Source organism: Mytilus trossulus, chromosome 12 (assembly GCF_036588685.1).
Source record: "Mytilus trossulus isolate FHL-02 chromosome 12, PNRI_Mtr1.1.1.hap1, whole genome shotgun sequence".
NCBI classification, from domain to species: Eukaryota; Metazoa; Mollusca; class Bivalvia; order Mytilida; family Mytilidae; genus Mytilus; species Mytilus trossulus.
Genome location: NC_086384.1, coordinates 12191545 through 12219253, shown reverse-complemented (window position 1 = coordinate 12219253; position 27709 = coordinate 12191545). Strand labels below are relative to the sequence as shown.

The following is a 27709-nucleotide window of genomic DNA, read 5'->3' as shown; positions in this document are numbered from 1 at the left end:
GCCCTCTTTTTTTAATTAAGCTACAGATGTCAATCGCACACAGTATATACATTTCTCGACAAGATAGGAGCATACATTATATTACTTGGAGGTTAATATAAGATGATTATCTTGCATTTATAAAACAGAGTACAATGTACTGATGATTGCAATTCACTGTATCTATTTGTTTTATTACGACATTATACTGTGGATTCATTTATTTTCGTGGGTACCAATTTTCGTGGTTTGAGGAAAACTTACATATTCGTGGATATCTAATTTCGTGGTTTTGGCAAAGTCTACATTCATTTCTTTTGAAAATTTGTAACTCGTTGAACATTTGAATTCGTGGTTCTTCTGTTCCCACGAAATCCACAAAAATTGGTATCCAACGAATATTAATGAATCCACAGTATATTCATTTCGTTCCTTTTAATTTTCAGATGTATTACCTAAATCCAGAACAATGGTGCTTCAGACTATAAACAGATGATCGGCAGAAATCTGAATCTAATTGGCAAATCCATCAATAATTCTAGTCAAAATATGAAATAAAATTCTGAAAAAGAAAAATTGAAACTAATTTATTACAAAAAAAAGGGAGTACACATATCTATTAATTGGTCATGGTATAAGGTTTTATATGTAAAAGGCTTAATCAAACTGAATCTTGCTTGCTCAATGTTTCGAGTCAAATATGTCATAAATATGCAATTCACATGAGCGACAAGTTACACAGTAACCATATATATCATAACGCTGAATATCGTGGTCATTTTCATCTTTTCTGAAAAAATTAGAACAAACATAAAATGCACAATTTATCATTGAAAATGAAAATAAAAAACAAGACTTCTTTTCTAAAAATTAAAAAAAAACACATTTTTCCGGGTTTCGTCATTTACATAATTTTTCCAGTAAACTAAATTTGTTTGTCGGACTGTAAATGATGTTGTAAGTATCGGCGCAATAAGTAGTTTTGACATGACTATGGTTGTAACAGATTTTGTAATTGGTTGGGTTATAGCAGGTTTTATTATTTCTAAGGTAATAAGTGATTTTGGGATTTTGATGGCTTAATTTTTTTTTTAAGTTGCTCGGGCTATTATTGAGTTTTAAGCTTTACATGAGTTTTAGTTGTTTAGTCTTTAACAGATTTGTTGTTGATAAGGCTTCAACTTATTTTGTAATTGCATGGGAAGTACTTGATTTTTAGTTGCTCGATCCATGCAATGATTCTATAGCTGATCGGGTCGTTAATGATTTTGTAGTTACTCGGGCAATAAATGATTTTTTAGTTACTCGGACAATAAACGATTTTGTAGTTTCTCGGGCAATAAATGATTTTGTAGTTACTAGGGTAATGAATGATTTTGTAGTTGATCGGGACATGAATGATTTTGTAGTTGATCGGGACAGGGATGATTTTGTAGTTGATCGGGACATGAATGATTTTGTAAATACCAAGACTTTACCTTTACCTTACGTGATTGCTATTAGTTGTAACATGTTTAGTTGTAAGAGCGGGCGAAATATGTTCTGAAGGTTATAAATGTTAAATGTGACAGGGTGTGTCTTATAAAGTTCAAGGCGGTATCATATTTAAAAAAGGGGCAAATTCGTATATATGATGCATCAAAAGTAAGACCATTTCAAAATAATGCTATTATTTTCTTGTTTGTGTTTCTTGTTTGTTGTGACTTTGCAATATATGCAATTTGAACATTCAATGAATATGAATATTCGATGAAGTAAGAAAGACATGCACTCAATCGATTTAAATTATCTGTATGTCTGATAATACAAAAATCGGATTCATATGAAATTATGTCAATCTTGCCACCATGTAATGTGTAGATCATTAGTTTTACTGATTGTTGAGGGATGCACATTCATTGACCTATATTTGCTAACTTGTAGTCTTTTTGTCACTAGTAGAGAATTGTCTCATTGGCAATCATACACAATTTTTTTTCGTTTACAATTGTACAATCTGAAACACAAATTACCTGTTCATGTTGTTAGTGTATAAGAAATGCATATGAACTAAAATCCACGATCAGGGGATTATCTACAAAAAATCTTATCGAAGTCTGTCTCTTTTTTATACCACTTATATTTAAAGTTAATCGTTATAAATATTACCTAAAATTAGGCAAACATAGTATTTTTTGGCAAAGAAATTATATATTAAACCTTGTTATGCAAATGAAAGACCGCATATTGAAAAATGTCGAATATCAATGTGCATTTCTTTCTTAAGGTAAACCTTTTCATTCATTATCGTTACATTGAACTTTGGTGAAAAAGTTGTTCATGTGTTTTGCTCGTAAATAGTTTGAAATTAAACGGTACCATCAAACGTTTTCATTCTTTTTTAAACCTATAACCCTGAATGAAATCTGAGAAATAGAAGTGTCATATTTTATTGCAGTAGAGGTCAACCAAAATAAAGGATTTTGTGTTAATTTTATATCACAAAGCGATTCAGTTTGATACTAGAAATATATCTTCCTGCCGTACAAAGACCACATTAAACAATATATATATAATTTAGCTGAACTGTAAAAATAACATCTTCATGCCTTATATATTATGTACTGTAGTACGACGCTAGATTAAACCTGACGTGGAAAGGTAACACCCGGCCACCGAAGCTTCATTTTAATGAAGCCCAGGTGGTCGCGTGGTCTAGCGGGACGGCTACAGTATAAATATAATTATTTTCTGTGGCTGTATCTTACATCAATTTGTAGGATCCTTTACTAAAGATAATTTAGCTGATCTGTAAAAATTACATTTCCATGCCTTATATATCATGTACTTTAGTACGACGCTAGATTAAAACTGACATGGAAAGGTAACACCCGGCCACCGGAAGCTTCATTTTTATGAAGCCCAGTTGGTCGTGTGGTCTAGCGGGACGGCTACAGTGCAGGCGATTTGGTGTCACGATATCTCAGTAGCATGGGTTCGAATCCCGGCGAGGGAAGAACAAACAAATTTCGAAAGCAAAACCAATCAAAATAGCGTCTTTAAAATAACAACAAATGAACGGCGGGTGTTCCCCTGGTTCTGAAAATAGTTTTTTTTACAACCACGAACGAACTCTCAAAATAATTTTCCTGAAAACAACTTCGGAAAAGTATGTAAACAGTAGGAAAAAAATTTAAAAAAATCAAATCCGCATTAACTGTATTTTGCAAAACTTTTAGGAATTTTGGTCCTCAATGCTCTTAAACTTCGTACTTTATTTAGCCTTTTTAACTTTTTTGGATTCCAGCGTCACTGATGAGTCTTTTGTAGACGAAACGCGCGTATGGCGTATGCTAAATTTAGTCCTGGTATCTATGATGAGTTTATGTTCAATGTTTTTTGTTGTTCAGGTAAAGTCAACAAAAATATACATCCTGGCTCGATGTTTTCAGAAGAACGCTGATTATAACCAGAGATATATAAAAGCATTTGTTAGAAAGTTTGAAACTCACCTTTTATTTTCGTCCTCTTTCAGCTGAATTATCTTTTGAAAGCTAAATTATAAAAAAAACACAAAAATTTCGTTACGTTTCAAAGTTTTTTCATTAGATTGAATGAATTACTTAAAAGCTTGTTGATAATCACGAAGAACTTACTTATGAGAACTCTTTCTATGTATTTTTCTCATTTAAAGTTGATAATCCTAAACGACTGATATTGAATTGGTAAGAATTTCACCCTAGCAGAAATAATTTTAAAGGGAAATAAGAAGTGTTTATGGATTAAATAGGAAAAACCCTTCAACCTTCCTTTTTCTTTCCCAGCACAGAATGAGAAGCAGACAAATATTGTAAATCAGCTAATTGTCGAAATCTACTAATTTTCGCGACTTTCGAGAGTAGAAAAATTACGCGAATTAAACTGTTGCGAATATATATAAAGTTTAGGGTTTCCTAATATGATTGCATACAGTAAATTTGAAAATCGTGAAGTTGAATCACAGAAAGGTTGACTAGAAAGGGATATTCGCGAAAATAAGTAAGTTTACAGTAGTAATTTTTTATAAAGATATTTACCGATAAGACAACATGAATTATTTACGAAGGAAATCTACACAAACACATATTTAAGAAGTGTGGTGAAAATTCCTCACAAAACACATAAATTATTTACTGATTAAAATAAGTAATTATATTTTCGCTTAAATTAAGCATTCTTATTTATTACTTACATGTATTAATACGAATAACGTATCTTTCGCTTCTCCGTGACCAATTACTTACAATTACTAGTAAGTAATTATATTTTACCAGATATAAACATATCGTTATTTGAAACAATTTATTGTAATACAGAAAATTAATGTGTATGAAAACAATTAATTACCTAAATAAATAGAAAAACAAAACTTATAATAATTTTTCTCACTAGATTGAATAGATTACTTAGTCTTTATTTAAGTAATAATCTAAAGAACTACACATTCAAAAAAACATTTTCTTCACTAAAATGCAGTATGAAAGTTACTGGAATTACTTCTGATAACTTGGAAATACGACTTCTTATTACCAAGTAGGGTAATACACTGCATACATAAGGTTAAATAGTTTTCTTATAAATAATGCTTCCTATGAAAGTTGACCTGATATTTTACAATTTCTTCATATGTATGTATATCACAATCTAAAAATTGCATAAGTTTGGATAACTAGCAATTTTCTTTATATGTATATAATTATTTAACATACTTTACAAATTGCTTTGAATGACTTGGCATTTCTTAGAATTTTACTTGAAATTAGCGGAAAAAAACCGATAACTTGAAATTATATAGCCATTACTAAAAATTATTTTAATATCAAAATATCTTAAAGCTATCATTTACCATTGTTGATATAAATTTTATAATATACACTAGGTCTTACTAGAATTGATAATTATAAATAAACATAATTGTATCATTTTTCCATTAGTTTTTGATATAAGAATGAAAACATTTTCAGTCAAACATACTTACGTATTCTTTTTTATTCTGTAGTTAGTCACCACTTCGGATTTGACATGTATATCTATTAGATATTCATTTTTATAAATGTACTGTTTGCAAATGTATGAATTATTCTATATACTAAGGATTCTCTTATCCTAGTCAGACTACCTTAGCCGTATTTGGCAATTTTTTTGGAACTTTTGGTCTTCAATGCTCTTTAACTTTGTACTTGTTTTGACTTTTGGACTTTTCTATCGGTCTTCACTGATAAGTCATATGTAGTCAAAGCGCACGTCCGGCGTATTAAATTATAATCCTAGTACCTTTTGATAACTATTATTTGCGAGTTTCTCTCTCCTGTATAATCGTCCATTCATTTGTATTGTAGTCCTGTTATGTAATGTTGTCATTCCAATGTTATATTTAGCATTGTCATAAAAGCGGAGGTTTGGCTATCCACAAAACCAGGTTCAACCCCACCGTTTCTTCTTATAATGTCCGGAACCAAGTCCGTTAAATGGCTAATGTAATATAATAGTTCGTTTATGTGTGGGTTGCATTTTAGTGGTGTTTTTCTGTTGTGTCGTTGTTCTTATATTTAATATTTTCCCTCAGTTTAAGTTTGTAACCCGTTTTTTCTTCTCTCAATTGATTTATGAATTTAGAACAGCAGTATACTACTGTTGTCTTTATTAAGCTCTAATTTTACTTTGATAAGCCATTTTTGAACAATGGCTGGAATCCATTCAGATTTGAATGTGAACAAAATGTATACCGAATTTGTTGAAATACTTGCACGATTGAAAATGAAAGCAGGAAAATTGAAAAATATACAAAAGAGACACTTTTTGGGTATTCATGTTTTTGTCTACTCTATGGATATTATTTCAATAAAATTAAAATGCAGTACAAAACGAGGCTGGAGAGGGAGTCCATGTCAACTACAACAAACAAGAATGAAATGGATCAAAACAAGGGATATAGTATATGATGATTAGTTAAAAGGTTTGTTCCTTTTGAAATTATGTGCATTTGTAATAAAACAATGTATAAAAAGTAAAACCACAAAAATACTGAACTCAAAGAAAAATCAATTCAGAATTTCCATAATCACATGGCAAAATCAAATAACAAAACACATAAAAAACGAATGGACAAGATCTGTCATATTCCTGACTTGGTACAGGCATTTTCAAATATATAAAAAATGGTGGATTAAACCTGGTTTTATAGCGCCAACCCTCTCCCTTTGATGAGAGTCTCATCAACTTCCGTTATATTTACAATGATGCGTTAAGTTAACAGACACATAATGATCTAATCTGGATATATGTCGAGCACAAGTTGCACTTTTGTACAAATTATAACATGTACAAAAATAATGTACATTTAATAATTTATACAATGCTAAATGACAAATTAAAGCATGTACAAAAGTACCTCGTACATGTTAAAACGTATATAAAATGTTGCTTAAACATTGTTTTAACCTGTTCAAAAGATTGAAATTTATAAATAATGAAGAAACAAAAGACAGTGCATTACATACAACATTTTCATACATTTTAGAAACTAGTTTTTTTTTCATCTTTTGCTAAAAGATAGAAACATGTGACACCTTGAGTTGCACACAACTTTTCTACATTTCAACCTACCAAACTTACAGTACAGCTGCCTTTTGTACCGTACTTTGAAAATGCACAAAATCTTGTCTTCTACTCAACTGTAACTGACGAATGATCTCATGTTTCTGTTTCATACTCATATAACTCATACGGGACTTCAAACACAGTTAAAGTTGCATTTGCAAAAATATGAACCTGGTTTTTATCCAAGTATCACTTCATTTGTCAAGTTGAGTTACATGTACTATTTTTGATTTACATTCATCACAATGACTTTTGTGTTTCTCTTATCTACAGGGTCCCAATCAATGGATGGAATAGAATGATAACATTATCATCTTGGGAGAGAACAGTTAATCTAGTCTTGAGTTTTTGTCAAGGCATCAGCTTGGCTTACATGTGATAATGAATTACTGAGAATAGTTAAAGAAATACCCAATATACATTAAATGAATAATTTACTATTATTAAAAGAAATACTTAATGTAATTTAAGAATTACTTACTATAATTTCAGAATTATTAAGAGTACTCAAATACATAATATTCAAGAGATAAACTTTCTTCTGTTGAACGTTTCTACCTACCAGCCTAGTAGTCAGCATGTCGGTGTTGATATTGATATCAACCGTATGGTCATTTTTATAAATTCACTGTGTGCAATATTATGAATTATTCATAATACTAATGATTTTCTCACCCATGCATAGATTAATGTTGCTGTATTTGGCAAAACCTTTTGGAATTTCGGTTCCTCAATGATTTTTAATTATATACTTGTTTGGCTTCTAACTATTTTGATCTAAACGTCACTGATGAGTTTATGTAGACCAAATGCGCGTCTGGCGTATCACATAAGAAACCTGGTACCTTTGATAACTAAATAATGTGTATTAAAATAATTACTTATTGTATAAGAAAAAAAGTACTTGACATTATACAAAAGAATTACTGGTTGATAATTACTAGCCTATTACTTAAAATTACTTGGAATTAATCATTGTTTTTACTTGATTTAAGGACTTTTATGATAGAAGTTTTAAAGTGTCATTCTGTGTGGAATACTTTAAAAATGGATTATATTGCGCCCGTGTAACATAAGACTTACATTCTAATATCGATGAGTTTGATTGGTTAAAAGCAACCTCGTGGAGATCGTGTATTTTCAATACTAGGTTAGAAGGAAGGCGGGGTTTATTCAATACACGATAAGTATTTGTGTTACGTTCATTTATAAAACCGTAGGCGTTAAGGACACACCTTTAAAGGTTTCAATAGACAATGCAATTATGATTATAAACGATTGAAATAAATAAAATAAACACATTAAAAGCTTACAAAGTGTTGTTGTTGTTGGCATTTGTTTTTGTATACACCAATGGGCAAAGGGTCCCTATACCACATGTTAAGATAGTCGATAAGAGAAACTCGTTACATAGTGTGCTAGTGACCTTCTACGATATATGTGGGTCAGTAAATCCCAAATGGGTATTCGAGCTTCGCTAGCACCCTTCTTATCTAGTATATTACACGTTACATTTTGTAAATTGTATTATCAAAATTAACATATAACATAGTTTTATACTAAAATCTTGGTAACTATTATTGAGGTATTAAAAAAATACTTTCGTTGCTTTATTCGACCAAATGTTAACAGTTGAACCACTGTGATAAGCTTCCTAGAGCTTATCATACAATATTTAACGTATATCCTTGGCCTTAAACTATAACTATATACAGCTTGGAATTTGAAATTTTGAGTTCAGATATTCTTTAAATTTTAAACAGTTTTGATATCTATTTACACTCCTTGATCGATGCCACTGCCAGTGGACGTTTCGTCCAGGAGGGTATCACTAACCCAATAGACAGCAATTCGGTGTTGACATGAATATCAATTATTATGTCATTTTTATAAATTTCCTGTTTACAAAACTTTGAATTGTTTGTAAAACTATGGATTTTCTTATCCCAGGAAAAGATTATTTTAAATTTGAGAAAGGAAATGGGGAATGTGTCAAAGCGACAACAACCCAACCATAGACAAGACAGCAGCCGCAGGCTACCAATGGGTCTTCAATGTAGCGAGAACTCCCATAACCGTACGTGTCCTTCGGCTGGCCTCTTAAACATATAGATATAGGAAGATGTGGTGTGAGTGCCAATGAGACAACTCTCCATCCAAATAACAATATTAAAAGTAAACCATTATAGGTTAAAGTACGGCCTTCAACACGGAGCCTTGGTTCACACCGAACAACAAGCTATAAAGGGCCCCAAAATTACTAGTGTAAAACAATACAAACGTAAAAACAAACGGTCTAATCTATATAAACAAAACGAGAAACGAGAAACACGTATATATTACATAAACAAACGACAACTACTGTTCATCAGATTCCTGACTTAGGACAGGTGCAAACATTTGCAGCGGGATTAAACGTTTTAATGGATCCAAACCTTCTCCCTTTTTCTGAAACAATAGCATAACATCACAACATAGAAAAACATACGATAAAATATCAATTGGCAGACTTAACTCAATCAAAAAACGTATGATTACACAATGAACGAATAAATTTGAACTGCGATATCTGAATACAAATGCACAGTTAATTAAATATTAGAGACAAATATTCATGACCAAAAAGCTAACAAACAAATTCAAACACAGGACATCACTGAGAAATATTTAACCAATCAATGTTCACTTTAGAAAAAAACCGTTTTTTTATAATCTTGAAGTCTTACAAATGTTGTAAGAATAAGTGAAAAATTGAAGATATTACAAATAATCAAAGCTGGTGTACAGACAAGATCCATATAAATAAAAAATAACAAAAAAGCATTATAAACAGTATCAACAGGTCGAATTAACAAGAAAATACGATTTGAGAGTACTCGCAGTTACTGATAGTACTCGCAGTTATTGAGAGTACTCGCAGTTACATATGTATACCAGTACAGTGATAATGAACGTCATACTTAACTCCGAATTATACACAAGAAACTAAAATTGAAAACCATACAAGACTAACAAAGGCCAGAGGCTCCTAACTTGGGACAGGCGCAAAATTGCGGCGGAATTAAACATGTTTATGAGAAATCAACCATCTCCCTATACCTCTAGCCAAAGTAAACGCATAACAATACGCACATCGAAATTGAGTTCAAGAGAAGTCTGAGTAATATGTCAGAAGATTGAGCCGATTAGGCACAACTTTTTGGAATGTTGAGTCCTCAATGCTCTTCAACTATGTATATGTTCGGTTTTATAACTATTTTAATCTGAGCGTCACTGATGAGTCTTATGTAGATGAAACGCGTGTCTTGCGAATTAAATTATAATCCTGGTAACTATTGACTTTCAACTGATGAAAATAGGAATAACTTTTTTCTAGCAATATACTCGAAAAATGAATCTGTAGCTATGTTTTGCTTATGGTCATTACTTCTCAAATGACATATTTGAATAAAAGATCGTTCATAACATTTGCAAAAGTTGATTTTTTTTCTACAACTCTATGTTTTCTCAAAATAGAAATGAATTGTAACAGAAATGTTGTCATGCATTTATTCTGCCACTGATTGTGATTCAAACTAATTAGTAGTTTTAACAGGTGTCAATTACCCATCATTCAACTGATATTTCTTTCTTTGAATATATGTGTTTAGGTCATGGTGGTACACATATATTATATGCAACAGAAATTGCGTTTAAACGTTGCTACCACAGTATCCACAAAACTTGTCACTTGCAGTAGTCTCACTGTTGCAATGACGACATATATTACTCTGGTCCGAACATGCCGGATGCGTTTTCCAGGGTTTCCTAAAATAATTAAATTGATTAATAACAAATTATAATAGAGTGTTGCCAAATAAACTGTAATATTTAATTTTAGATATCAGTTTTATTTGACCTGAACATCATCGTATTTTATTTTTCAAATTCTTATTAAACTGATGTATCATATTTCGACCTATTGATTATTCTATTCAATCATTGTGTGCACGTGGTGCCTTTATCTCAGTTCTACATTGGTCAAAACTGAAAAATGACGTCAAAGGGTCTTGCTTTTTTTCAAAGAGTCCTCTTATTAAGTCATATAAATGTTCCCAATGCTGGATGATTTTACCAAAAAAAGAAAATATATTATTGAAGAATATTGGGAAAATAGAAATCAATTTTTAAGTAATGCATATCTACGGCGTGCAAATCTTTTACAAGTTAGTATAGAAACAGATTATTTCGTCAAATCTTGTCCAGAACGATATTTCGCTACTCTCACAAGTTATATATTTAATTTTCAAAAGCTCTGTTGAGATTTGAGAAATACCGAATATTAGCAGATTCGATGGTATAATTCATTCAAACATATATCATAATTTGTTTATCAATCTTAAAGTTAAAAATGAAATAGAATTGCAAAAAAAATATTTTTTATAATATGTTTGAATATCGTCAACAGTTTTATATTTTTAAATTTGCGTGAACGTTTGATATAGATATAGGAAGATGTGGTGTGAGTGCCAATGAGACAACTCTCCATCCAAATAACAATTTAAAAATTAAACCATTATAGGTTAAAGTACGGCCTTCAACACGGAGCCTTGGCTCACACCGAACAACAAGCTATAAAGGGCCCCAAAATTACTAGTGTAAAACCATTCAAACGGGAAAACCAACGGTCTAATCTATATAAACAAAACGAGAAACGAGAAACACGTATATATGACATAAACAAACGACAACTACTGTACATCAGATTCCTGACTTAGGACAGGTGCAAACATTTGCAGCGGGATTAAACGTTTTAATGGGCCCAAACCTTCTCCCTTTTTCTGAAACAATAGCATAACATCACAACATATGAAAACATACGATAAAATATCAATTAGCAGACTTAACTCAATCAAAAAAAAATATAACCATATTATTGGCGTAAGCCTTCTGTTTATAGAATTTTACAATTATTAACCACTACTAATGTAAAAGACTTGTGCAACTTAGGAAAATATATATTTAGAGCACAAAAGCTCAGAAACGACTGTTTTCAGTAAGATGATTTGTAATTTATTTGTTACAAATATTTGGAATTATATGTATATGTATTTATTTTTTTTGTGTGTTTAGACTTCTGTCAGTTTTGTCATGATCGTATTTTTTTTGTAATCTATATTTCGTATATTTTGATAACTCATGTACCTATAGGTTGCGTTTCTGTAAATATTAACAATGAAACTTCCATTAGAAACTCCCTTTACGGTTAGAACTGTACCAATATTACTATGAAGTTTTGAAAACAATCTTATCCTAGAATTGAAAGTTCATATGCACTACATTTGTTTTTCAAAGGTCAAAATATAGGGCTGTGCGGCATATTTTCAACTTTTATATATTCCCTGAACTTTTTATAGTTTAAACTAACATTAATTTTCTTAACTACCCCTACTTCGAATGAAGAGTTACTATAGATTTCAATATAAACAATATGCACATGTTTATTTACTGGTAACATTCCCAAGTTATGTCTCTGGGAGATTGAACACACAGAGCATAACTGGGATTCAGTATATACACAAAAATAATTTTCTATGCATATTCAAGATCTCCCCAAAAGAGGCGTGGTTTGAAAAACAGCTGTATTTACAAAGTGAAACCTTTATGTTGTAAAATATTTTGCTAATACAGAATTGAATTGAAAAATAAGGGAAGAGAATATGGCTTCCTTTTATAATTTACTACCATCACAATCATTTTAACAATCAATAAAATTGAGAAAGGAAATGGGGAAGTCTATACATGATATATGTTTTTTTTATTTAACAGCTTAGATGACCATAATTGACCAAAACAGTGTCAAGGTTGTGTGTCAGTTAGTCACCGAGCAATGCAGTTAAACTGAAAATATCGATTTAGACGGCTCATATCTGTTTGAACACACGACTTAACCAGTTTGAATGATAGCCTAAGACTGTTTTTAAACAAACATAAATTCATATGCGATGGTTCACTGTTTATAGGTAAAAAAATAAATATATTTTGTTTAAAAGGTGCAAATTTAAAAAAGACTAATAGAGGAAAATCAATGGTGGTATTACACCTAATATGGGAAGCTGTACATGCACATTTGACCTTGTGAGTAATCTTATGTGTTAAAGTTTCTAGCTATTTAAGTGAAATATTACAAAAAATGAATCACTCTGAGTGGATTGAATTCCCAAAACATATTTATGAGAGAGTTTTCTTGAAATAGGACTCTAATATAAATATTCAGTTGACAGAACAAGCCATACTTAATAATTTTTATTTTTATTTTTTTATAGGGGGATTTTTCTCCTTTGTTCTTATATTTTGCTATGATAGAACATTTTCCTATGAAATACTTATTAATAAGTAAATATATAGTTATAAGTAGATGCAATTATTTTCAATGTTGTAACGACAAATTATTCCCTAAAAGAAAAGCCTTGTATGTCCCTCTCTTGAACGCGGCTATATTTAATGTTTACGTAAGTACTTATTGAAACCTCCTTGGAGACAGTTCATATGGATTGTTTATTCTTCTAAAATGCTTCCATTACTCATTTCTTATCACATTTCTATCATAAATCAGTGGAAGTCACCCCATTATTTTTTTTATTGGCCTGAAAAATTGAAATTTTTGAGGAAATGAGGGGTATAAATTTACCAAAGAGACCTTACAAAGAAGACAAAGAGGTCCGTTAGTCGTATTTATCTTCCTAAAATCATCTTGCTAATCATTTTCAACTGTTTGTAGGCAGATAAGATAAATATTTGATCATTTATTGGTCCACACTCTGTGCTATCTTGATGCGGCTGGTTTGGATTGCACAAATGTTGCTCGAATCGCTGTAGATGTCGTCTTTCATTTTACTAAATTTTCCTCAAACTATAGGACTTGCTTGAAATAACCAGTATTTCAAGGGAAAAAAGTCCAATTCAGTTTATTGGAAAAAATATCTTCTGAAGCATTTTGTTCTGAACTTGTATTGATTAATCTCGCATGTTAGTCTATTTTTCGCAAATTTAAATGAACGCAATAATTCCTATATTAGTATTAATCTTGGAAATGTGGTTTGATTGCCATTGAGACCAATTTCGAACCTAGCCTGTGTCATCAATGCGTGGACACATTATCTGTGTTCTAATAAGATTGAGGTCACACACTGTAATCGCTTTGATACACCTGATAAAAATAGGTTGCGTTTGTGATGAGTAATCCAAATTTTTTATATAGATTAGACCGTTGATTTTTACGTTTGAAAGATTTTACACTAGTAATTTTTGGGTCCTTAATAGCTTTTTGTTCGATGTGTGCCATGCAAGGCTCCGTGTTGAAAGCCGTTCATTGACCTATAATGGTTGACTTTTATAAATTGTTATTTGGATGGAGAGTTGTCTCCTTTGCACTCCCTCCACATCTTCCTATATCTATTAATATTAATAATAGCAATATGCTTTACCTTGAGTTTAATGCACAGTTCTTGATTTAACACTCAGACCGGGAATAGAGGCATCATAAACGAAAATATCAATGAACAAATTTTTTTTTCTATTATAGCTTCACATATACTCACCAACCAAATACACCATTGTCAACAAAGGGTGCTGGCCTTACTTTCTCCTGGTTGATTTGTGTTTTTGTTATACTACAATGACACAATTCTAAATGAATATATTTATACACTTTGAAAAATCAAATATTCTGTAAAATATCCAGAAACAAATATATACTCCTACATATATAATGTCCCTTCAGTACGCCCTAAAATTACACTTGCAACGGTTAACGATTAAATCTTCCACAAAAAAACTAGGCCTTAACTAAGAATAAACTGAATGTTTCTTTGAAAGCCTTGCAGGTTTGATCATTTTTTAATTTTCATTTCAATAGCCTCTTTACTATATAAATATATTTATTTGCTATTTATTTCAATCTATTTGGTTCAAATAAATCCCTTATTGAAGAAAAAAATCATCGCAAAAGTTATGATTTGCACCAATCAATCGACATAAAAGGGGGAGAGGGTTCAAATCTCAACATCACACCCAAACCATTTTCAAATGATTGTCAATAGTAACGAACAATGTCAATAATTAGTAGCTGTTGGTTAATAAGTTTATAAATATTTAGATAATAGCGTCACTGACGAGTCTTATGTAGACGAAACGCGCGTCTGGCGTATTAATTTATAATCCTGGTCCCTTTGATAACTTTATTTACACCACTTGTTCGATGCCACTGCTGGTGGACGTTTCGTTCCTGATGGTATCACCAGTCCAGTAGTCAACACTTCGGTGTTGACATAAATATTAATAATGTTGTCAATGCTCTTCAACTTTGTACTTTTTTGTCTTTATAAATATTTTGATATGATCGTCACTGATGAGTCTTATGTAGACAAAACGCGCGCCTGGCGTTCTAAATTATAACTATGAACCATGGTCGCTATGCGTTTTGGGAGAGGTAGGGTTTGTCTAAATTCTGTTCCATGTTATATAATTCGATTTGTCTCCGTTTATTGACGGCTATGAAATTTATAAAATTCCAGTATTCAATCGATGTTGGCAGATCAAGAATATTTTACAAGGTATAGATAATAGAATAAGCCTTTGATAATGTTGAGCACTTTCTTAAACAATTATTGTAGCGCAATTATCAACTATACTCGATAATAAATACAAGATGTGTTACCTTGTAACAATTTAGCGATGCTAATACAAATAAATCTTGAAACATCAAATCAATAGCAACACATACACACTTACAGCCATTTGTATGCACTAGAGTTTAAACTAATCTTATGTTCAAAGCTAACAATATAACATGTCTTTAAAGTATGAAGAAAAGTTGTTCTAACATTAATAAATTAAGATTTATGTTATGGAAACTCATAAATCGTAGAAATGGTTCATAATTTGCTTCGATTTGATTCACTTCTTGCTTTAAAAGCGAACACGAAATTACGATTAAAAATGGTCATAAAAGAAAAGGAATACTATTGATTATTCTATGAATTAATCGTACAAATTCTTTTATTCATAAAAAAATATAATAATTCTAATTCTTGTATTGTTTTTATAATGGCCATACAATATGTCCATGGTCTGTAATATTTGTCGAAGATGCCTGAAATGGTAATATATAACGCCGAAGGACATTGCATCCTCCGTGGGTATTATCATTACTAACTGATGAAACATAGCAGTGTCCATTTAAAAACATTCATTTTTTTAACATTTACCAAACCGTCAATATGAAATAGTAAACAAAGCCAAATATGTTTTTGAGGAGAAACTAAATTTATATATAACTATATCAAATGCAATATTTACATTGAATGATATGTCAATGAAAATAAAATATACCTTAGCTGTATTTGGCAACACTTTTAGGAATTTTTGATCTCAATGCTCCTCAACTTCGTACTTTATTTGGCTTTTTTAAAAACTTTTTTGGAATTGAGCGTCACTGATGTGTCTTTTGTAGACGAAATGCGCGTCTGGCATATATATAATATTTATTCCTGGTATCTATGATGAGTTTATATATAAATATTATGACTTGGTCAAATTAAAGTCATCTGATTCTTAGGATATTTCAATTTCTTTTCAATTTTTTGTGTGTCTTAATGATACTTTTATAAAGACATTTCTTTTAATCGATAACAACGGAGAATCCAAAATAACCCTGTTTGTTTATAATAAACTTGTATTTTTCAAATGGCCATGTTCTTTATTTTTTGTTTTTTTATAACCGTGTGCCGGGTTTTTGTTAATTGACGTATTTTTGTTTTATGATTGCCCCGGTTTTTTTTTCCATAACCTGCCCCTTTAATAGTTATGGTCGGGTAGTTAACCTTTTTTGTCTATAATGTATGCATTTAATCATATATGGGCAGTTAGAGACGTAATGCACTCAAATGGTTAATAAAACCGTCCATTATATAAACAGGGATAAAATATAAAATTAAAAACGAAAATATTTTCTGTTATATACTATATAAAGGCAACAGTAGTATACCGCTGTTCAAAACTCATAATGATACTCATACTACGATAGTTTAAAAAGATACGAACTAGCAGAACAAAAAAGTGTAATATCCGGTGACTAACTTTTCATAAAAAATTCCTTGATACAATATGTATATGTTAATTTAGTGCGACATTTTTAATGTAAAACGCACATCTATTGTGGTCACGGATGTCGGTCAGTATGTCTTGAGACAAATTTTCATGAAAGAATACCTAACGATATTCAAGTATTGCGTCTAGATGGTGTAAGCTCTGGTATAGCATCGTGAAGTTAATCTCATAAAGAATACATATGTTGATATAACTAATCATATGATTCAATGATCATATGGACAAGTTAACCGAAAATTAAAACTTTTGGCAAAAAGGATTAACATTAGTATCAGTATCAGAGAAAAATCAAGGTTTGAAAATACACCGTGTTTACAAAACTACAAAAGACAGATTGCTCCTTGACATCTGAATGACATGACATACTAGTATGTAAGTATGTAAACAAACAAGATGTTTTAATAATTCGAATGACTTCACAACTTTTCTTGTAAACTGTGATTACGCTTTCAAGTCTCAAATGGTTCTTACATGTTAACAATTTCTAATTGTGAATAGGATCCTGAGAGATCTGATGCTATAGAAACGTTCAAAACATGTTTAAATCATAGGATAATTCATATTCTTAATTGATACAACTAATGCTGTTGGATTGCTTTTGTTGTTAAATATGGCAATATACTTTGGATTCATTTATTTTCGTGAGTACCAATTTTTTGTGGAATCAGGAAAGTTGCAGTTTCGTGGATATTTTATTTCGTTATTCAGGAAAAGACTGCATACATTCCTTTTGAAATTTGTACCCATGAAATCCACGAATATTGGTATTTAACGAATATATACGAATTCACAGTATGCAATTAGAACTGACTACCTTATACTCCAATCATATAAAGAATTGAATTGACTTAATTACAGTTCAAACTTGGCATCATACACAATTGATTGATATTTCCCCCGTAGAGTGGGTAGTAAGACGTATAGATATATTGTCTACAAAGTAAAAATAACATTGTCTTTGTAATTTTTGTACTAAAACAAACAAAAACAAAGATTGTTTTAGTAAGTCTATTTATTTTTAAAGAAAAGTGTTGACATAAAAGAATGGAACACAATACAGATTTTCAAAATTAGAAACAAGCTTAGATAATTAAATATATGTTATGATTGTACAGTTCATCGGACTATTCATGCAACAAAGTGGACTCGAGAGGTGTCACGCATTCTAAATTCAACAGTTAAGAGGCTGAAGAAAATCGGTCAAAATTTAAAAGATGCATTCATTAGTTTAATGGCTTATTTTATATATTGCCGCTTACATTTAAATATGAACAAATATAAATTGAAGACAACGTTTAAAATAGGATTACGTTAAACAAAAAGGTGAACACGCAAAACAAATTTCTTGTTGGAGGGGTATCAATACAGACCAAACAACATATTTCAAAAGAACAAACAAATGAAAAAATATATTTTTGCATAACACATTTGACTAACAGGTCGAACACAGGATGTTCTTAAACCCTGCTGACTGCCATTGCAATCGCCGAATAAACGGATCATCAGATGTAACAAAATCGATCTTGATACTAAATCTAATACCAAACACAAAACAAGAAACTTGCGGTAAAGAAGGTTAACCGCACAAACAGCAAGTACCAAAAATTGGACAACCATGTACGGATGTCTCTTCTGTGTTGTTTGGAATCGAAACGATATTTAGTATGGCATATAATTTACCTCAATATAGGATACACTTTTTAATTTTGAAGAGTCGAAAAAGAATAAACGAATTATTTTAACCCGAAGTCAACAAAACAATACGAGCCCAAACGAAAAATATAAGCAAGTCCATCGGGGTTGCATGTGTATTCACTTCGATGACAATTCATGAACTTGTTTAATTGCTGTCATTCGCACCAACAGGTTGCTAGCCACATCGACACTAAAGAAAGTATACACCATTCTAAGTTTTGTAAGTTCCATTGCATAATTTAGCGTTAACATACCCAGTGAAGTAGCAAGTAACTGACGAAGAAATTGATTATGAAAGATTAAAACAAATTCATAAAGCCACACCAATTTACTTCCTAGTAAGACGGACCCGCCCGCACCTATTTTTTTCAAAACAGATTTTTTTATTTTTTTTTATATTCCCGCTTCCCGCATCCGTAAATGAATCATGTCCATTTCCCGCACCGCTTTTTTTGTAAATATTATAAAAAGATAAAAACATTTGCCTTTAAATCAAAGTCTTTTAAACCTGTATATAACGATTTAAAACCTATTAGCACCCCACCACACTGTACATCTCTGTAAAACCAATTAATTCCAAGTTGGAGTGCTCCGAAATACCTATACAGAACATAGCATAGGTTTCTTTCCCCCTTACATATATTCCCTATCACAAAATGTTTGTTGTTAGAATAAAATACAAGGAACTTCTGAAAGACTTCCCTCCCTTCAACTGCAATTATATTGTATGCTGGCGAAACAAAACTTTCCATAGCAGCTGTTTGTTCATGCACCTGTCCTGGTTGACCAAGGGACCTGTCGTTCATCAGTGGTCGTTTGTTGATGTGGTGCATTGGTATTTTCCCGTTTGGATATATAAATTAGATCATTGATTTTCCTGTTCCAATTGTGTACACTAATGATTTTGGGGTCCCTTATAGCTTGCTGTTTGGTATTGATCAAAGACCTGTGTAAAAGGTCGTACTATGACCTGTGTTTGTTATTATCAGTTTGGGAACAATTACCCTCCCCCCTTTTTTGCAGACAAGGGGTCATTTTACTGTTGTAGAAAAGAAAATAGAAATACCAAGGATTTGTAAAGTTCAACTATACAAAACTTTTGATAACTTAGATTTTTTTACTCAAAAAGAGGTTAAATACAACATATTTTTAACAACTTTTCTAAAAGAGGGGTCCTTTATTTTGAATAATATTAAACTGTTAAAGTAAATGTGATCACATGATTAAAGTCCAGAAATATTACAAAATTCTTAGACCATTTAATACCAAATAGATATATAGTTCTTTGGGAAAATATGAGCCCTTTTGTACTAAAAAGTGTTTTTTACAAAAGAAAATACATTATAAAGTTATATTGACCCCTCATTAAAAGGAATATTTATTACATTGAGGGGTTATTCCCAACCTAGTTATGACTTGGATGGAGAATTGTCTCATTGGCAGTCAGACATACAAAGTCAAGATTTAATTATTCAATTATTTCTTGGTAAACAGGGAAGAAAATACTTCATAAATTAAAGAAATGCCAAGGTACAAGTGATAAATCAAGTTTTAATATTGTCAAATCCTACTATTTTATGTTTACAAAAAAAAATTATAATTGCTCGCCTTTACTTTTCAAGCTTCGACTCAAAAATTTGCAAATTAAATATTTTTTGATTAACCTATATATATCGTAGTTTTTCCACTATGTAACTTAGATTATATAGATTTTAATATGTATATTTATAAATGGTTACTTGGATGGAGAATTGTCACATTGGCACTCATATATATCATCATACTATATCTATGTATATAAAACTGTTAAATCTGCTCTAGAAAAAACTGTCAGACTCAGTTGTACATGTAGGTCAGAAACTGTTATAGTGTAGTACTGTTTCATTAAGGCATTAGTAGTTGGTATATAATGCGACTATAATATAAGTGAGAGGTTAAACAAGCTATAAAACCAGATTTAATCCACTATAAGAAATTATAATATCTGAGTTATGCTTAGCAACAATAGTATTAAGTTGTTTTATTTCAAATATGACTAAATCAATATACCTTTCTTTTAGGAATATGATCTCTTTTGACAAGTTTTTGTTTTCAGCCTGTTTCCTGGCATACCTATTTTAAAACATGTTAACGATGAAAACTGTATTAACACTAAAATGTAGAACTTATCATTGTCAAAGTAGGATATACTTGTTTATCGAGAAACAAAATAATATTGCAAATAAAGTAAAATTTGCTTACATCAAGTCGAAAGTTATCAACGACCCTTTCGACTCTGAAATCAAACAGAAAAAGATGAATCAAAATCAATGAATTTTTCATCCAAAAACGAATGTATGAACGTTTTATTTGTAATAAAGGAGTCAATGTATACAAACTGCATCCACTAAATCGATGTCGATTCAAGATAATATTAATATCTTTTAAAAAACTTCTTATGTTTGAAACGTAGTTATCATGGTATTTGTAAATCTGATATTTATATTCATTTCAGCAAATTTTTTCACCGAATACTGGAGCATTGGAATATATAGTGTCAAAACGTAGAGCAATCACAATTGGACGAAGTTTTTCAATTAAATTGTGCAAATTTTTATACAAGTATTTCAATTTTGTAGAGATCAAAACGATTCCTCGTAGTTGTATGTCTGCATTGGTATAACGGTCATCATCATTATTATCATTACCATCCTAATCTACGTCGTGCTTTCTTAATTTCCTTTCCTTTTTCAGAAAAAAAAACCGTACAAAAATTACACAATTGACAAAGAAAATATAAAAGAAGGAGACGAAAAGTGTTCACCTCATAAAAATTGAACTTACATAATAGTTCTCTTACCATCTAGTCCCCGTTTCAAGTTATTTACTTACTCGGATTTTATTTCCTCAATAGAAAGCTGCAAATGTTTGACTTGGTTTGATTCAGCTTTTAGTGCTGCTACTTTATCATCCACATCTCTGAAAAGATATTTGAAGACCGGTAAAGTCATGAGATAATATGTACGTTGTGACAAAAATTTAAATATCTTACAGTCTATGTATCAGTTTCTCAAACCGAGGGTTACGCTCATTCTAAATCTCTATTGAGAGGTGTGTCTATTTTGATGTTTTTTAGGGGTGAACAAACAGATTGTTCGTGTCCAAAATTTAGATGTTGTGTAGGAAAAGCTTTTTGTAATTTGAAAACAGTATTTACAACTTGCTGAATGCCGTAGTGGCAGACTGTTGTTTGACATAATTTCTATTCATATAAGATAAACCTATTTTGCAGTGGCATTCAAAACAACTAATATTACATTAGCTTTGATAAGAAAAAAAACCGTTTACATTGCAAAAACAAAACCCTTTCAGAAACTCTTTATGTTTTGTACTGTTTTGTCCATTGCAATCGATAATAAGTTAATCTTTCTAGATACTTGACGCTGCTATTGGACGAGTAGTGCTAAAGTCAACTTCTATTTTGTAGCCAAAGCTGCAGTCCTGTTTTGAAAGCAACACTGTATTATAATTCATATTACAGTTTATGAATAGTATAATTTCATTTAGATTAAGGCTTGCACCACCCTTAAGATAAAACGAAAACACAACTGCTCATTTGTGTTCTTTTTCAGTTTTGATTCTTTGAAAGTTTTATGTTTTTGGCTTTAAAGAACATTAAAAGGGACATTATTACCGGTTGTATAAAAAAACTATTTTTTTTAATATAGCCCTGTGAGTGTTTATAAAAGGTTGACGGAAATATCAAAATCGGGAAGTTCGTTTTAATTGTCAAACTATGACAGATGGACCTAACTTTATTACATTTTTCATTTCACACCTCTCAGTTTCGTATCGACACAATGTCATAAAATGTTGCAGATACCAAATATGTAGAGCTGTCCACATACATTGTATGTCAAAACAGATATATCTGTGAAATCGCCGGGGTATATGAGCCATGTTTCTCCATAATTTTCTAAAGTAAAGTTCAAAAAGACGATATACGGATTCAATTACAACTAATCAGTTTAAACACAACTTACTAGATACATGACAGAATAGAATCGAGGATGAAAACGGGGAATGTGTTAAAGAGAAAACAACATAAAACAAAGAGCAGAAAAGATAACATAAGATGATCGATAACCATTATGTATACTACAATAAAGTTGATAGTGATAAAAACAAATTGATAAAAGAAAAACACAAAGAGGACTAACAATGGCTATAAATTCATGATTCGAGACAGCCGCAAAAGTGCGACGGGGATGAACATATATTGTAAAATCTACACCGTATACATCAATCTCTAGCCAATGATGTATAAACAAGCACACAGTTATACGCATGTAAAAATAAGTCCGATGTAAGAATAGGTAAAACAAAATTAATCAAAATAACAACAATATATTAACAAATGACAACTAGTAGTAACTGGCATACCACCGAAATAAACAGTAACAAGTATTGAAAATGTATATTGCATGTTCAACAAATACCTAGTGTTTAGAAAAATGCATCAATACAATAGCAATCTGTAGTAATCCGTATTTTAAAGATTTTTATTTTTGAATTCAGAAATTCACGATTTTTGCATGAATCTCATATGAAATCCGTGTGGAATTCAGGTGAAAGTTTTTCTACATATTGATTTAATATCATTTCTTTTGTTAATGTTCACGTATCGATTCATAATGTTTAAATCTCAATTCACTTGAAATGTGTATTAAACATCTACGTGAATTTTATGCTAATCAAATAAAGTTGAGAATGGAAATGAGCAATGTGTTTTATGAGCCAACAACCCGACCAAAGAGCAGAAAGCAGCCGAAGTCCACCAATGAGTCTCCAACATTGCGAGAAAAATCTGACCCGGAAACGGGCTTCAGTTGACCTTTAATAAACATGTGTACTTGGTCACCATGAAAGACCTGCATGTCATTACTCTCCGAAAGAGTTTATTCTGAAACCGTGCAACTATTCATAGTGTGATATACCTTTTAAGCTGTTTATTTTCTTCTAACGTCGTAACGAATCTTTCCTCTTGAGTAATGCAGTTTTTGCAAACACTGAAAAATATTTATAATAAAAATAGGATGCAAATTGAAAAAAATGTAATGAATGAAGAGGTATTATTTTACTTCACTATTGTAAAATAGGGGCGAAAGATACCAGAGCGATAGTCACACTTTTAAATTAAAAACAAACTGACCACGCCATGGCTCTAGATGAAAAAGACAATCAGACAAATAATGGTACACAAGACAAAACATAGAAAACTTAAGACTATGTAACACGAACCCCACTTAAAACTGGGGGGATCTCAAATTTTTTTAAGTGCTCTAGAAAGGTAAGCAGATCTTCCTCCACATGTGGCACCCGTTGAGTTGTAACATATGTTATATTATTTATAGAATAACAAGTCGAAGAAACATACTCAACGAGTGACCGAACAACACATTAATTCACGAATGTGTAATTATTGTTGTTTAATTAGGCATCAACCATTTGATTTTCGGGGTTTGGGGGTGGGGCTGTGGTTTGGGGGGGGGGGTCTATGGATTTTTTTGCCCTTAGAAAATAAATTTGTTTGTTTCAGCCTCAGCTGCCACTAAATGTAATGCTAAAATTGAAAGAAAAAAATTGTTTTCGACTTGTCGCCAAAAAAATAGATTGTCTTTCGCCGAATCGCCGAAGGTGAAAAAAAAAGTTTGTCCAGAAAAAAAATCCATAGCTAGCCCCCACCTCAAGAAAATCAAATGGTTGCTGCCTTATGAGTTGAATAATTTTCGACATAAGAAGTTTTTATTTAAATTACATGTTTTTGTTTTTATGTAATTTAAGTGGAACATGTAAAGAACTTTATCTTTTACTTATTAGCTCTTTGATCCGACGTTATCGACATCTTGACAATGGCAATTGCTGTATGACGTCAGACAAGTGAAATAACCACGTCTATTCCAAGTGAAATAAGCACGTTCATTTTACATGTGAAATTATAGTTTTTTTTCTTTGGGACATTAATGTAATTGATTGTGTTCAATGTTATTATGTAAACCGGAAGTAGTAATTTCCACCACTGATTTCATTTAAAATTACCAAGAAATACATGTTTTGTTATTCACTTTGGAGTACATGAAACCCATTGGATGATACCGGAAGTGAATTTTGAAATAATAAGGCATTTTCTACCTCAGTTTTCCAGTTGGTTCTAAATGCTCTTCAACTTCGTACTTTCTTTGGCCTTTTTAACTTTTTCGGATTCGAGAGTCACTGATGAGTCTTTTGTAGACAAAACGCGCGTCTGGTGTATATACTAAATTTAGTCCTGGTATCTATGATGAGTGTATTTGTAACAAGAAGCTGCAATATTAATCTTCATTTCAAGCAAAAATATATAGAAGCCATGCATTTTTGCAATCAAATGTTAGATTAATTTCATACAGCTGTCAAATTCAAGGGAATATTTTTCGATCCCCTTTACCGTATGTGACGTACTATTATTTGGTGGATTTACACGTAAAACTCACAATTCCTTTAAATTGTGTTATCAAAGCGAGGGAATCTGTTACTTACCGAGTGTCAGTCTTCGATTGAATATATTCTAAGATTTCAGTATAAAGCATCGTCTTATCAAGAGAACGGACACACGGCAACGTCGGTTCCTTTGGAATATTGTCTAAGAAAGTGATATCTTTATCAATGGCATTGTAGAATTTATAAAATGTTATGTCATGTTTTTCACATAAAATATTTTGTAGTGCCGTAAATTCTTTATCATATCGATCATGAATACGACAAGTGTTTTTCAGGAATAGTTCTATATTCTGTTGTTCAATGCGTTCATTGTCTTCCACCTCTGTTTTCTTAATATCTTCTTTTGACTTAATGAACGTATGAAGTTCTTTAAAAGTCGATGTTATATCAGTAATAACTTCCTGGCTGTAAGCATGAAGTTTTTCTACGTGTTTGCCTCGTACTATATCTTCCACACTAGAAATGACTTCGATTTTAGACTTCAGTGTGTGTAAGGCTGTTTGTGCTGTTTCTCTTTTTTCTGATACGATCTCAGAAATATCAGAAAATGAATGACCTTTATGTGATGATGTTACACATTTCCCGCATATAAGATCACTACATTTTGCACAATAATATGAAAAATCCTTTTCGTGTGTTTTACACCTGTACTTATTGCTCTGTACGTTTGAAAGGTCGATTACATTGATATCCGCAATAGTGTGTCCACTTAAAGACGGTACTTTATCATGTCTTTCACGACAAACTGCACATAAGGCATGCTGGCATTCATAACAATAGAAGCCACTGTTCTTTTCTGTGCATATGTAACATTTTTGTGCAGATGCTTGTGCCATCATACAGAAATCGAAACCGGAAGTTCAATGGAATTATTAACCATTTGTTCTATTTATAAATGTCTTATTGATAGATAAAAGTTATCGTGTGAATTATAGTTCTTTGTGGTTCAACTAATAGTACATGTGATAAAATCAGGGTGTAGAACGAAAACAAAATAGCTTAATAAAGGCCAGTCATTGTCTTTCACATTAATTAATTGTGCTTTTATTCCCTAAAAAAAATATCCATTTTAGTGGAGTATAAAATATAGACACCTGGAAACGTTAGAACATGTTTGAGTTTTAGTTTTTTTTTAAGCATTAGAAACGTGTAAATGTCTTTTAAGCTTTTCCTTATTTGAATACAGATTTGAAAATGTTTGTTTTTTCATGGATCCCTTCTCGGGTTTTTTTGGTGACAATTCGACGTTGCAAATATGACAATTTGCATCATTCTTTATTAATTTAGTTTCATTTATAGCTCAAGTTTAGGAAATTTTTCAATTGGAGAATTCAAATGATGGTATAGGTCATCTTCAGTAAATATCCATTGAAGTATTGACAAGAAAGTATTTTTTTTCAAAGTCGTTTGGGTTTTATATATACAGACAAGAGTTATGGTAATCTATGATTGGTTATAGCACGGATAAGTTACTGCAATAAGCACTTCATAATTTTGTACAACACGCTTTTCAGAAATAACACAGCATTTAAAACATTTGGAAACAAAGATGCGGATGAACGCGGAGAAGCCATCTAACTTGAATTAAAACTTAACAAATTTTCCCAAATTCATCTGCTTAACCATGTTAATTTCGTATTTAGTTTAAGAAAAAAATATTTCATCTATTTTCATAAAAATAAAAAAAAAAGGTACATGATTTCAACGAGAACGTGGCAATGTTAGGATTATGCTATATTTGCAATTCGTTTTGAATTAGCCCATAGTCTTTTTCTTTCTTCATTTTTTTGTCGGTTAGTCTTCGGTTTATGAGTTAAAATCACTTTTAAATTCGTCGGGAAAGACCAAAGTCTAATTAAAACACTTATATATGTATACGAAAAAAGTAAAATAACAATAAACCGAAATTCGAGGAAAATCAATAACTTAATGGCAAAATCAAAAGCTAAAACACAACAAACGCAGTCATAACAATTATCATATGCCTGACTTGGTAAATGCTTTTTTCTCATGTAGCAAATGCTGGATTAAATCTGATTTGTATTGCTAGCAAAACCTCTAACTCGTATAACAGTCTCATAAAATTCCATAGAATGGTGTTATTTTCATGTCTTAACATTTGTACTGCATCTTATCAGATTTTAAAAAAACACTGATTAATAGGGACTCTACGGAAGCCCTGGAGTGCCATGCAAAAAAAAAATCAACTTGTGCGCACAAGTTACAAACTTGCGCGCACAAGTTACTAACTTGCGCGCACAAGGTACACAACTTGTGCGCACGAGTTACACTACTTGTGCGCACGAGTTATTAACTTGTGCGCACGAGTTGTATAACTTGTACGCACAAGTTGCAGGTATTCTTATAGACATGCGCTGTTTGGCTAAAGAGACTACTTTATGGAACGCCGTAGGTCTTCAATGCAGCGAGAAATTCCGTTCTTTAGCTGGCCACTAAACAAATATATACTAGTTCAGTGATAAAGAACGCCATACTAATTTCCAAATTGTACAAAAGAAACTAAAATTCAAATAATACAAGACTAACAGAGGCCAGAGGCTCCTGACTTCGGACATGCGCAAAAATGCGGCGGGGTTTAACATGTTTGTGAGATCTCAACCCTCCTCCTATACCTCTAGCCAATGTAGAAAAGTAAACGCATAACAATACGCACAATAAAATTCAGTTCAAGAGAAGTCCGCGTCTGATGTCAGAAGATGTAACCAAAGAAAATAAAGAAAATGACAATAAT

General features: G+C 31.4%; 1 protein-coding gene across 2 annotated transcripts; it reads right to left on the bottom strand.

Annotated features, from left to right (window-relative positions):
* Nucleotides 1-594: 594 nt before the first annotated feature.
* Nucleotides 595-25801, bottom strand: LOC134692806 (E3 ubiquitin-protein ligase TRIM71-like). Of its 2 annotated transcripts, XM_063553366.1 has the most exons (7): nucleotides 24997-25801; nucleotides 23418-23489; nucleotides 21313-21399; nucleotides 20491-20553; nucleotides 14178-14249; nucleotides 3471-3512; nucleotides 595-769 (listed from the first exon to the last, which is right to left on the bottom strand). In XM_063553366.1, the coding sequence occupies exons 1-7, from the start codon at nucleotides 25794-25796 to the stop codon at nucleotides 661-663; spliced, it is 1245 nt and encodes a 414-aa protein (XP_063409436.1). In that variant the 5' UTR covers nucleotides 25797-25801; the 3' UTR covers nucleotides 595-660. The 2 variants fall into 2 exon arrangements, with proteins under 2 accessions (XP_063409436.1, XP_063409438.1); XM_063553368.1 differs by lacking the exons at nucleotides 595-769; nucleotides 3471-3512 and adding an exon at nucleotides 10131-10404.
* Between the last annotated feature and the right edge of the window lie 1908 nt (nucleotides 25802-27709).

Excerpts from the sequence above, each read along its gene's own strand:
- LOC134692806 (XM_063553366.1), bottom strand. The coding sequence starts at position 25,796 with ATGATGGCACAAGCATCTGCACAAAAATGTTACATATGCACAGAAAAG. Across the intron at positions 23,490-24,996 it reads CAATCGAAGACTGACACTCG|TGTTTGCAAAAACTGCATTA; the intron begins GTAAGTAACAGA and ends AATATTTTTCAG. Across the intron at positions 20,554-21,312 it reads ATTGAGGAAATAAAATCCGA|GTATGCCAGGAAACAGGCTG; the intron begins GTAAGTAAATAA and ends GTTTTAAAATAG.